Source organism: Lonchura striata, chromosome 1, assembly GCF_046129695.1.
Source record: "Lonchura striata isolate bLonStr1 chromosome 1, bLonStr1.mat, whole genome shotgun sequence".
NCBI classification, from domain to species: Eukaryota; Metazoa; Chordata; class Aves; order Passeriformes; family Estrildidae; genus Lonchura; species Lonchura striata.
Window position 1 is genome coordinate 2,428,202 of NC_134603.1, and position 12,817 is coordinate 2,441,018.

The window sequence follows — 12,817 nt, forward strand, 5'->3', positions numbered from 1 at the left end:
TCCCTGTAGATCTCAGCATTGCCAGGGGGTTTTCAGTGTTTTAGTGGAGCTCTGAGGGTTTCACCTCCAGGAAAAATGGCTCACCATCCTCCGAGCTCTGGCAAGGAATGCAAAATTGTCAGAGTTTTCTTCTAAATGGTACTGAGACAGACCTTGAGAAATGATTGCCTCTGTGCAAGGAGGAAAAAGAGCCCCCTACTTTGGTTTCTTGTGAAAAGAGAGTAGAAAAGGAAAAAAAATTGAGGATAAATAGACTTTGCCACAGAGGAGGTTGCAGGGGTGCTGTGAGCACACAAGGATGGTGCACGGGGTATATCCATCCTCCACTCTACCTTTTGCTTCCCCATCATCCGGATGTTCCCTGGGCAATAGGAACAGAGGGAATGGCAAATTTCCTGCATCTCTGCGAGCTGGCCACACCTGGTTCATTCATATCTGCTTCCACTCCAGCTGCTTTTGCAGCAGGCAGGGCCTCAGAATCAATCCCACATCTGCTCCAAGCAAATCCCAGCTGGGATCCCAGCACTTTTAATGGATTTTTTTTTTTCCCAGAGCTGAGGGTCTGAGATAACCATTATTTTCCCTATCCTGCAGTTTCTGCTCTGAAGGGATGAAGGGAGGGCAGAATAAGAGAAGAATTTGCTTGGAATAGTCTTTAAAACATCTGGAAAGGGAAATCTGGGAGCTCCAACTGCAACCTGAGCTCAGGCAGAAGCTGAGGCGGGGGTTGTGTTTGTCTGGCCAAACTTGGAAATTTGGGTTGTGGGTCTGGCCTACCCTGGTCTGTCCACGGGGTGTTCTGAGCTTTCCCGAAATCCATCCTGTTCCCACAGGGAAGCTGAGCCCTTCTGAACTCATTCCTTAGTTTATCCTTGGCATTAAGCTCCAGATCTCTGCAGCTGCCACCCACACCGTGACGGGCAGGAAGTAACTGGGCCCAGATCCATCTGCTCCTCTCAGTCAGGACATGGCACAGGATTCCCAGAGAAGCTGGAGCTGGATCCCTGGATCCCTGGAGGTGTTCCAGGCCAGGTTGGATGGGGCTTGAAGCATCCTTGGACAGTAGAAGGTGTCCCTGCCTGTGGCAGAGGGTTGGAACTGGATGATCTTGAAGGTTCCTTCCAACCCATTCTCTGTGGATCCTGAGGACCAGAAACAGCTGAAGGTGAGGAACATCTGCTTAAACAGCTGGAAACTGAAGATTTGAGGGGTTTAAGTCCAGGTTCCCAAACTCTTGGCTTGAATCCAGCGTTGAAGGTGGGGTGAAGCCACACGTCAGAGAAGAAGGACGTTCCCAAAGCATCTAAGAGTTCACGAGGCAGCTTGGCAGGGAGAGTGGTGGGCTTTCAGTGGAGCTGGGACACTTGTGACCTCACAGGGAGCACTGGAGGGCCATGCCAGCCACCACGGCCACCAGACCCAGCGCTGCGGAGCTGCTCCTCACCCCACTGCTGCTCCTGGTGTCATCCGTGCACAGGTCGGTGTAGCAGCAGGATTTGGGCTTTTGGGCCCCTATCCCATCGTAGGAGAGGCATTCCTCCTCACAGTCCCTGGTCACGGTGATGTTGCCAAAAAAGGGATAACCTGGGAGAGGCAGATTGGAGAGGAGGAGGAGGTGAAAGAGGGGAAAAAATAGGGAAGGAAAATGGGATTGAGAAATGCTGACAGAGGAGGTGTTGGACATCCCTGATCCATGGGTGCCTTTAGGCCAGTTTTTTTTTTTTCTTTTTGTGTTTTTTGTGTTTTTTTTTTTTTTTTTTTTTTTTTTTTTTTGGGAACAGGCCTGCCAGCTCTTACTGCTGACTCTCTTTCACCCTCCCGCTCCTTCCAAAATCATTCCAGGATGGACAAGGGACACTATTCCCTGTAGATGTTTGCACTGTCTATAAATTTAGGGTCCGTAGAGATATTGGGGTAGGAAAGTCAACACAGAGGGAACAAGCGCAGTGAATCCTGATACTTCACTGTGAGGCTCCAAATCTGATGGATTCCTCTCCTTCGCTCTCTAAAGTGGGATAATTTCTCCTGGGTTTTTACAGAGATGTTAAAGGGTAATCCAAGCTGTGACTGGGATGGGGAGAGGGAAGTGTGGCCAGCAGATTGAGGGAGGGGATTCTCCCGCTCTGTTCCAGTGAGACCCCACCTGGAATTGCGCATCCAGCTCCAGGATCCAGCATCAGGAGGATGTGAAGCTTCTGGAACAGAGCCAGAGGAGGCCATGGAGATGCTCCAAGGGCTGGAGCCCCTCTGCTCTGGAGCCAGGCTGGGAGAGCTGGGAATGTCCAGCCTGGAGAAGGCTCCAGGGAGAGCTCAGAGCCTTTCCAGTGTCTAAAGGGACTCCAGGAGCGCTGGAGAGGGACTTGGGACAAGGGATGGAGAGGCAGGACACAGGGAATGGCTTCCCACTGCCAGAGGCCAGGGTTAGATGGGATTTTTTGGGAAGGAATTCTTGGCTGTGAAGGTGGGGAAGCCCTGGCACAGGTTGCCCAGAGAAGCTGCGGCTGCCCCATCCCTGGAAGTGTCCAAGGCCAGGTTGGATGGGGTTTGGAGCAATCTGGTCTACTGGAATGCAATGATTTCAATGATCTTTAAGCTCTCTGCCAACCCAACCCATCCTGGAATTCTCAGATTTCTCCCCAGGACCCCTCAGGGGCAGTGGTGGGACTCACCTGTATCCATGGAGTGCAGCGTCGTGGTGCACACGGTGGCTTTCGGGGGACACAGGGTGGCTGTCTTGCACTTGGAAATGTCTGTGGGCTCCTTGCAGGTGTAACATCGCAGGGACTGGGCTGCAGAGGGGACAGAAGGGCTCTGAGGTGACACAGCAGGGAAGACAGACCCAAATCTGTGGCTTTCTGACCAAAATGCAGCAGTGTCCAAAATTAAGCATGTCTGGAGGCAATGAAAAAACTTGGATATGCCAGAGGGGGGGAAAAGACCAAATCCCAGTGCTGGAGGACAAGGGTGGTGTAGCAGGAACTGGGCCTGAGCTTGACTTTGGAGGCTCAGCAGGCTGAAAAAGTGGGATTTAGAGGGACCTCACCTTGAGCTTTGGTAGGTCTGAGCATCCTCTGGAGAAGGGGAGGCTGAGGGGAGATTTTTGGGATCTACAACTTCCTCGTGAGGGGAAGTGGAGGGGCAGCACTGATCTCGTTGAAGCAGTGACAGAATCCAAGGGAATGGCCTGAAACTGTGTCAGGGGATGTTTAGGTTGGATATCAGGAAAAGGTTCTTCCCTCATTTTGGGGGAACAGGCTCCCAGGGAATGGTCATGGCATCAAGAGCTCAGGAAGAGTTTGGACAATGCTCTTGGGCACAGGGTGGGATTGTTGGTATGTCCTGTGCAGGAGAAGGAGCTGGACTTTGATAATCCTTGTGGGTCCCTTCCAAATCAGGATATTCCGTGATGGTAAAAACCAGCTCCTTCTGCACAGGGTGGGATTGTTGGTATGTCCTGTGCAGGACAAGGAGCTGGACTTTGATAATCCTTGTGGGTCCCTTCCAAATCAGGATATTCCGTGATGGTAAAAACCAGCTCCATCTGCTGAGAGCAGCATTCCCCAGCTGTGACAGTGACAGCTCTCCCATCCCTCCCCTCACAGCAACAGCTCCTTCCTGCTTGTTGAAGGGAAATTCTGCAGGAATCAGTAACCGAGGGCAGGATTTAAATTTCAGAGCTGTATCAGCCATCCTGAGGGCTGAGTGTGGCCTCAAAACCGCTCTCATCAGGGGCTGCTGCTGCTTTTTGAAGTGTACAAACCCTTGCTGGCTGTCACCTGAGGGAGGGACATCTCTAAATATGCAAATCTTGGTCACAGCAGCTCTCAAAACCTGCAGTGTGAGCGCTGTCCATCCACAGCCAGCAGACACCGAGAATGTGGATTTTCCAAAGTCCTGCTGGTGTGGCTTGATGAAAAAAACCAGCCTGGTTTGAGATTTTCTATCCTACCCTCCTTCCACCGGCTGAAAAACAACCTGCAAGCGTCCAGTGCCATCTGTTGGTAAAAATTCACACCGAAGCTGTTTTTTGTTTTTGTTCCCGTTTTGCTGTTAAGAGGAACTTCTGGGGCTTTGTGATAAGGATAAATATTTCTGAAGGCATTTGCTTGAACACCTGACTTCAGAAGGAATTTTCAAGGCATCTGCTCCTCACAGCTGCTCCTTTGGAAAATTCAGCTGTGGGGTGGAGCCTACACAGTGCAAAACTTCTCTTTCTTATTCCTTAGCTCTTGCTAAGGAATTCAATTCGAAGAGACAACTCCTTGTCTCTTTGCAGAAGTAAAAAGGATTTTTTTTTTCATGGGAATATTTCAATTTTCTTGTGGCCATGCTCCCTGTAAACAAGGGTGGCGGAGCCATCCCTGTTTGTCTCAGCTCAGGACCTCACTAGATCCCTTCCCAATGATCCATGATCCAATCCATAAAATTGTTATATATTTTAACAGAGGTAACACATTATCAACCATCATTTGGATGGATGTATGGACAGAGCAGTCCTGGCTTCAGGCTCTTGAGAAACTGCCCTGCAACCCTTGGGGTGAGGTGGTTTCCATTTACAAACCTCCACATTTTCATGGAAGAGCTCGGAAGTGCCTTGGGGGAATTAATCCCAGTTAAAAGCAGGTTTAAGGAAGGAAAACCTCAACTCCCTCATCTTTCACTGACTCTGCGTGGGGCATTTAGAGGACATGGGTTTTGTGGGAAGGCTGCATGGAAGAGGAAAGCCCAAATCCATAAGGGCTGGGACTGGGGAACTGAACAGAGATAGCTCTACATCCTGATCTGAGCCAATAATTCCCTGTTCCTCACTGTTCCTTCTATTCCTTGATATCAAGCCTCAGGAATATGAATGGTCACAGACACATCCCTCAGCCACAACAGGGGTGCCCACACCAGCTGCTTCCCTCTGGATTATCCCAAAAAATTAATTTCTGTCTGATTTCAACTATAAAGCAAATGGGGTTGATAACTCTGTTTCCATAAAATTCTTTGAGACCTTGGGCGGCTTCTCAGAAATTCCGTTAAATCCAAGGCAGGAATTCAGATGGAGATGTTTGATCCCTGCCCAGGCTGCCTTTCCTTTGAGATCTTCCAGGGTCCCACGAAACAGCCTGAGGATCTCTGGGGCCCATGGGCTGTGGGTTAAACCCCTCTGGGGTGGTGTCATCCCTGGAATGCCCGTCCCAGGCAGGGATGTGGCTGCAGCTGGTCACATCTGCATGGAGGAAGGACACAGCGATGGCCAAACCCTGCTGCCAGCTTGCCCAAGATCCAGGCTCATCACAGACCCATTGGGAATGGGGATTTCCCATTTCCACATATCTCCTGCAATAAGGGGAAATTCTGGAGCTGGGGATTTAATAAAACTTTCCAATGCCCTTGGAGTTATTTCTCATACCTCCACCTTAATCTATATTGAAGTTTCACCTTCTGGCTTTCAGCACTTCCAGCAGGCAGCTGGGAGGTTTTAAGGATGTCAGGAGTTCGGGATGAACATTCCTGATGGGACAAGGTGGCAATTCAGGTAGAGACTGGCACTTCAAGCTCCTGCCCAGGCTGGTCCTGCCCTGTGCCTTGTGGTTGTCCCCTCCATCCCTGGGTGTGGGTGACAGGTATCCAAAAGCCCTGCATCGCTCCCAGTCAGGCATCACACTGTATTCCCACCAGGAATACACCTCCCCTTTCCCATTTCACCCTCTCCTTCCACCTTCTTCAATACAAAAAGCATCATTTCCCCTACCTGGGGGTCACCAGGTCTTTCCCCCTCCCTGCCCTACCAGGAATTTCCCAGGGTGGGGGGCCCTGGAGTGTTGGGAATGAGGAGCTCTTACCCAACTCCACGAATGCCAGGCCCAGCAGGAATCCCACCAGGAGTTTCTTCATGCTGAGAGCAGATCCAGGCAGCCAAGACAGGTCCAGAGAGCTTCTCCCAGGGAGCTTTATATATTTTCCCACCCTCCACCAGCTGTTGATCCTGTGGGCGGATTCCTTTGGGGTGATCAGGGGAAAGCCCAGCTCCAGTCTGGATTGGGATTTGCAGAGGAACGAGTTCCCTGATGAGGTGACATCACCGCAGCGAGCAGACTCCTGCCATACCTCGGCTCTTCCCTAGGTTTATGTCCTGGGGCTGGTCTCCCATGGAAAAGCAAAAACACGTCTGGCACTGCAAGGTGTGGCCCCATGCCGGGGTTTGGATGGGGAATGTGACAAGGTTTGTTTGCTCCTTCCAGTCTGGCTCCACGAGCCCAGAGCTGGCTTGTGCCACACGTGTTGCGCTGGCCAACAGCTGTCAAGGGGCAAGTGACAGCAGGCTGGGCTTCCACATGCTTTGGAGAAATTATTCCACGGGCTGGCAGGACTGGGATTGACCAGAGGTGTCTGTTTTCCCAAACACAGTTCAAAACCAAGCCTGGTTTCGGGATCCCTTCATTATTAACTGAGCTGCTGGGCTTGGGAATCGCTTGGAGGCCAGTGGGATATGGTGCTTCCAAGTCTGGAATTGGGATAAGTCTGGTGGTCTCAGGTCCTGGGTCATGCTGGCAAAGCAGGACACAGCCTTCCTTTGGAAAGCTGTCAGTTATTTGCCAAATTTTATCCTGAAGCTGGGAAATAAGCCCAACATGGAACCATGTTGGAAAATTAATCAATTTTCCCACTCCAGCACATCAGGGCAACCCTTTCAAACGTCATAATTTATTTTGTATCTTATCCAATATTTGGGGAGACAGCTTCAAATGCTCAGAGCTGGGGAGAAATTATTTACTTCTCCCTTTGGACTGAGCCACTGGTATTTTATATTTCACAGGAAAAGCTGATAGGCTTTTCGCTGGGTTTGTTGTGATCTAAATTGGAAAACCCTGGTGTTGTGCAATTTCCCATGAAACAGCTGAATAAGCCAAAGAGGCAAAGTTTGTGAATCACTGGAGCACTTGGAGATTTTAGGGCTGGAGATGAGGTGAGTGGAGGAGCTTTAATGAGATGCTTTGCCTGTCACAGACTTGTGACACGTGGGAATATTCCTGCCATTCCCGGCAGCCTCTCCTTCTTCCCAGATGGAGGATGGTTCCCAGTAACCTGAGAAGTGTTGCTAATGAAAATTTCCACAGCCACGGATAACACAACGCTGACAGAGCTGTGGGAAAGGGAGAGAAAGACCTACACACCCTAATCCTTCTCTATGAGAGTGAAATTTATCCTTTGTTTTATCTTCCTTTGTTCTCTGAGCTCATGTGATTTAAAAAAAATGGATGAAACATAATTTTCTGGGGACACAGGAAAAAATCCACTCGATGAAATCCACCAGACCTGGTTACATCCAGATCCCTGCTCGGAACTGGGCAGCTCAAGGCACATTTGAGCAATACCTTAATTAGCAGCCATGAAACTGGAAAAGATCCAGTGCTTCCAGCATTCCAGGAGATTGTGCCTCAACGGGAAAGCACAGTGGGGTTGGCACGGTAAAGCGGCTCCGGTGGAGCGTGGAGTGGAAATGTCCATGGAAACATCCTCTCATACCTGAAAGTCATTCCACACTGAGAAATTCTTGGGATAAATCTGTGCGGTTGAAGGAATAGGGATATAAATACTTAACCACTGTCTTAACTCTGTCTTAAAGGCTTGGAAAGGTTGGAGATCTTTCCGTAAGGAAAAACACCGGCAAAACACCAGAGCTCCTGCAGAGGTGCAGCAGTGCCAGGCTTCAGGGAAAGAGGATTTGGGAGTGTTCCAGTAAAATTGTGAAGGCAAGGAAAGACTTTTAAGGTCTGTTACCTTTAAGGTATTCCTTGATCTAAAGATAATCAAGAGCTTACGGAGAGATGGAGCCCTGGAAACAAACCCAAAACCCAACACAAACAACCCCTGGTGGTGTCCAGGTGTGTGTTGGGATAGGAGGGATCTGGATTTTGATTCTGGAAGTGGCAACACCTTACTGGCTTTCCAGGTAGAATTCCACTACCACTGTCAAGAACAAAATGGGATCCTAATGAAAACAAACAAACAAACAAACAAAAAACCAAAAAACAAAACAATAATTAGGAGAAAGGGACAACAGGATTCCCACAAAAAAAATTAATTCACTGGCTCCTTTCAACTTGGTAGAGTTAAATGAGACTGGAAATTGAGGTTGGATCTTAAACATCGAAAAAAGTTTGGATTATTTCTGTAAGTACAAGCAGGGAAGAAACCTGACCTGATTTAAACCTGATAAGTAAGTGGAAGCTGTGGTTTGACAGAGCAGTTAGGTAAGGCTTAGACAGCTTGTAGGACTCAGGTGGGCCAAAAATTCCCTTCTGTCTCTGCCAAGGGTGGAATAAGCCCTGGGAAAGGTTTTAAGGCTGACTGACAGGAGCCAGAAGGGACTTTGGTTGAAATGTCATTTCAGGTCTGGAGAGCAGAGAATATCAATGAGACATGGTGTGTTTGGGAGAAAGGTTTGTGTGCCAGAAGCCTTCAGGAATTCTCAGTAGGATCAATCCAAACCTTCTCCCAGCCTGTCCCTGGGAGACTGTCCTAATTGATAAGGTAATATAGGGAGATACAATCTCTGCTTATCACAAATACCAGGAAAGACAGATGACAGAAATTCAGTTTTTACGGTAAGAAGGTGAAATGCTTCACCTGCTCTAACTTCCCTTACAGTCAATTCTTGTTTCAATGATTATACCCAACATTTTTATGAGATGTTCTGTGGCAGGGAGTGAACACCAAGCTTTGCTCAGCTGTTCCAGTCGTTGATTATCAGCCACACGTGAAATTAGTCCTGTGTAAAATATTTCTACAATGATTTATGAACTCCCTACAGCCAGTGGCTCTTGTTGCACCTCTCCAGTAAATTCAATTTCTCCCTGCTGCAATTTTTCTTTTCTCCACAGAAATGTATTTTGTCTGGGATATCCCTTGGGTAGACTTTGGTGGGATCTCTGACTCCTTCTCTGGAAAGTCTGTTTTTCAAGGCTTTAATCTTGTGAACTCCCTCTGTTTCACCACCTTCTCTCCCGCATTGTCCAGCCCAGATCTGGACATTTTCTTCAGCCACTCCACAGAATCCCAGAATGTTTTGGGTTGGAAGTGGCCTTCAAGATCACCCAGTTTCAATCCCTTGCCATGGGCAGGGACACCTTCCACCATCCTGGGTTGCTCCAAGCCCTGTCCAACCCAGCCTTGGACACTTCCAGGGAACGACAGCCACAGGCAACTTAGGCAATCTGTGCTAGAGCCTCCCCACCCTCACAGGGAAGAATTTCTTCCCAATATTCCATAAAACCCACTCTCTTTCGGTTTGAAGCCAGTCTCCCTTGTCCTGACACTCCATGCTCTTGTCCAAAACCCCAACACTCCATGCCCATGGTCCAAAATCCTTCTCCAGCTCTCCTGGAGCATCTCTTTGGCTACTGAGAGCTCACAACAAGATCACCCCAAGCCCTCTCCTCTGCAATCCCAGGAATAAACACCACGGATCCACCTACTGTGATGCAAACACCAACCAACCCTATCTGACACTGTGGTCATGTCATGGTAACCATGGAATTAATCTGTGTGACATCCATGTCTTTCCCGAGAGCCGATTTGCAGGATGGAGTCTGCTCCATTTCCCAGATATCAGATTCCCAAGCATCCTGGTGACAACTGTTTTGCAGGAAAACACAGATACTGCTGATCACTACACTCAGCCACCTGGAGTTCAGCTCCTGTGACTCCAGAGGGGTAGAATTTTTGCCAGGGGACTTTTTGGATGCTCCACCGTCTTCACGTGTGACTCAGTAGCAGGTAACCTCTCTGCCCGTGCCTGTGGCTGCAGCGATGTTTGATGATCCAATGGAAGTTCCAGCTCTCATGGGTGTGTGTCAATAACAAGACTTTGGGCTTGTTGGGGTGGAGTTGGTCTCCACCCTCCTGTTGAAACTCTGCCACTGGGCAGGAAGGAATTCAGGTTTCGTTGGGCTGGAAAAGGGTGAAAATGTGAGCACGCTTATCCCAGGAGCTCTTTAGGTCTGTGTTCCACAGGCTGTTTGATATTAAATGTTTCTCCTCCAAAAAAAAAAAATCCATATTCACAGCTCTGATTCAGTCTCTAAAGAGCTCCTACCCTTTTTTTTTTTTTTTTTTTTTTTTTCGTGCCTGAGCTTCATTTTGCTGCTTTGCACTCCCTGTCTGAAGATGTGAGGTGAGAAGTTGAACCTCTCCAAGCAGAGGAGGGAACTGTATTTGCATTTCCCAAATTCTGGTTTAAGCTCACTAATCCCAAGGCTAAAAAGCAGATGCTCCTAAGGATGGGAAGAAAGATTCCAGATGTGCTCGATTTTTACAAAAAGACGTACAGATTTTTACAAAAAGGTGAGTTGTGTTCAGGTTGTGAGAGAAAAAAGGGGAGTCCAGGGAAACGGTCACGTGGAGGTTGGAGTCACTGAATCATTGAATGGTTTGGGTTGGAAGGGACCCTAAATCTCATCTCATCCAACCTCCCAGCCATGGGTAGGGACACCTTGCACTAGACCAGGTTGCTCAGGTTCCTCTTCCAGCCACAGCATTGAGGACAATTCCTTCAGGCATCACGTCTGTTTGGTCCACCCTGGGAATGTAGGTCTCTCAAGCATTTTCTGAAAACAGCAAAAATGTCCAAAATGTGATTCTGGATTGGATTCCAGAGGGATGAATATCCCCAATTCAGGCATTTCAGGCTTCCTTTAAGCTGTATCTGTCCTGCCATGGACTTGTGAGGTGTCTAACTAGTGTAAAGTCCCCGAGTGTGTCATGTCCTAAATCCACTGGATTTGTTCCAGGGATTTGCCCAGGCACACTCCAAGGTCCAAGGATGTTTCCAGAAAGGTCATTCTGGTTAGAAGGATGAGAAATTCAGGCACGAGCTGTGACAGTTGTGATCAGGATCAGAGAATGGATCCTGATCCCTTTTAAAGATCCCATTATTCCGATGTGATTCCCTTTTCCATCCCAGTGACAGTTCCTGCCAGCCCTGTGTGAAAGCCCACGTGATTCATAAATCCACAATCCATCATATAGGGAGCCTGTGTCCATGTGATTTTCCATCTGAAATCTGGATGATTTGGAATAATGGTTGGAAAAGACATCTGAGATCACCAAATCCAGCCACCACCATGTTCACCATTAAACCATGTCCTCAATTGCCGGTTCCATGTGGTTTTTTTGAACACTTCCAGGCATGGTGACTCCGCCACTTCCCTTTTTCTGATGCTTGAACACTAAAAAAGCCAAGGCTGAAGGATGCTGGGAATATTCCTGGGGGCTGCTGGGAGTCTCCAGTCCCTTTCTCCACACTTTAATCAGCTGATGGCACTGTTGATCTCTTATCAACATTCTGCAGTACGAGGGCAACCTGCAGAGCGTGGCCACAGAACTACTTCCTTCCCTTTATCAGGAATATTTTCCCTCTTTATCAACTTTGGTTGTGCAGAGAAAGGAAACAGGGACCTCGCCAGGAACTTGTCACTTGTCAAACCCAGGGACTGTCACCGAGCCTGTGACTGAGAAGTGCCTGACTTCACTTTGTCAACCTTCAGCATCATCAGCAAGGGCCTTTGACTGACAGGCTGGCAGCGAAGTCTGTCGCCAGGTACAGATCTGGATGAGTCAAGCTAAATAAGTAACCCCTGCTAAGTAATAAAATTAGCCTGTGCTGGGTGTTGCCATGGGGATCCAGCACCATAATGGGAATAGCGTGACAAGGAAGCCAATTCCCATCAGTGGGGTCTGTATGGTCAAAACAAAAAGTTGTGGGAGCACCAATTAGCAGAAAATGCAGTGGAAATAGCTGTTGCCCTCATTTTCAAAAGAAGTTTTCTTTTGTAGGTATTTTGAAAGTTTTAAAGTTCTCATAAAACTTTTTAGCCTGCTGATAATGTTTACATATTTCTACTAGAGTTCTCACTTGCTGCTCATGTAAATAATGATTGTTTTACATTCTTCTTTGTGGGAGGAAAGAATTGATAGACTGTTAGTTTGACCAGTGTAGTTAGAGAGGTGGCAATTTCATCCTCCAATCCACTGTCACTTTTAGAATTCTATAAATTGCAAAGTCAGAAATAAAATTAGCTCTTTTTCTCTTTTGAAGTTACTAAGCTTCTGTGTACTCATTTCATGTCCAATAGCAACAAATAGCCTTTGAATATTTGCAGAGTCACGGACAGATTGAAGCAGGACAAAAAGTGAAGAGTGGGAGTCACCTTGCCTAAGCACAGCCTGTCTTCTCTACCATAGATGGCTCCTGGGTGACTCAATGGAGCTGTTTATTTTTCCAGTCAGGCAGACAAATCCAAATGTCATCAGACAAAAGCTTTGTCAAAAAGTGGATGGCACTGGGGATTACCAGCTCCCCTTCACCTGCTTTAAAGGGAACCTTGCATGGGTGGAGGCGGGATCACCTGGAGGTAAATGTGTGTGTTTTGTCATGGAACCATGGAGTGGCTTCTGTTGGAAGGGACCTGAAAAATCATCTTGTTCCAACCCCTGCCATGGGCAGGGACACCTTCCACTATCCCAGGTTGCTCCAGGCCCCATCCAGCCTGGCCTTGGACACTTCCAGGGATCTGGGGGCAGCCACAGCTTCTCTGAGAATTCTGTGCCAGGGCATCCCCACCTTCATAGCCTAGAATTCCTTCCCAATATCTCATCTCACCCTGCCCTCTGGCAGTGGGAAGATATTCCCAGTGACCCGACACTCCATTCCCTTTTCCCAAGTCCCTCTCCAGCTCTCCTGAAGCCCCTTCCAGTGCCTGAAAGTTTAAACTCTCCCTGGATCCTTCTCTTCTCCAGGCTGGACATTCCCAGCTCTCCCAGCCTG

At 48.3% G+C, this 12,817-nt stretch overlaps 1 protein-coding gene across 1 annotated transcript; it reads right to left on the reverse strand.

The window, feature by feature from the left end:
• Positions 1 to 1,372: 1,372 nt before the first annotated feature.
• LOC116183337 (secreted Ly-6/uPAR-related protein 1-like) lies at positions 1,373 to 5,893 on the reverse strand. Its single transcript, XM_031504190.2, has 3 exons — positions 5,832 to 5,893; positions 2,670 to 2,789; positions 1,373 to 1,584 (listed from the first exon to the last, which is right to left on the reverse strand). The coding sequence occupies exons 1-3, from the start codon at positions 5,881 to 5,883 to the stop codon at positions 1,373 to 1,375; spliced, it is 384 nt and encodes a 127-aa protein (XP_031360050.2). The 5' UTR covers positions 5,884 to 5,893.
• Positions 5,894 to 12,817: the final 6,924 nt, after the last annotated feature.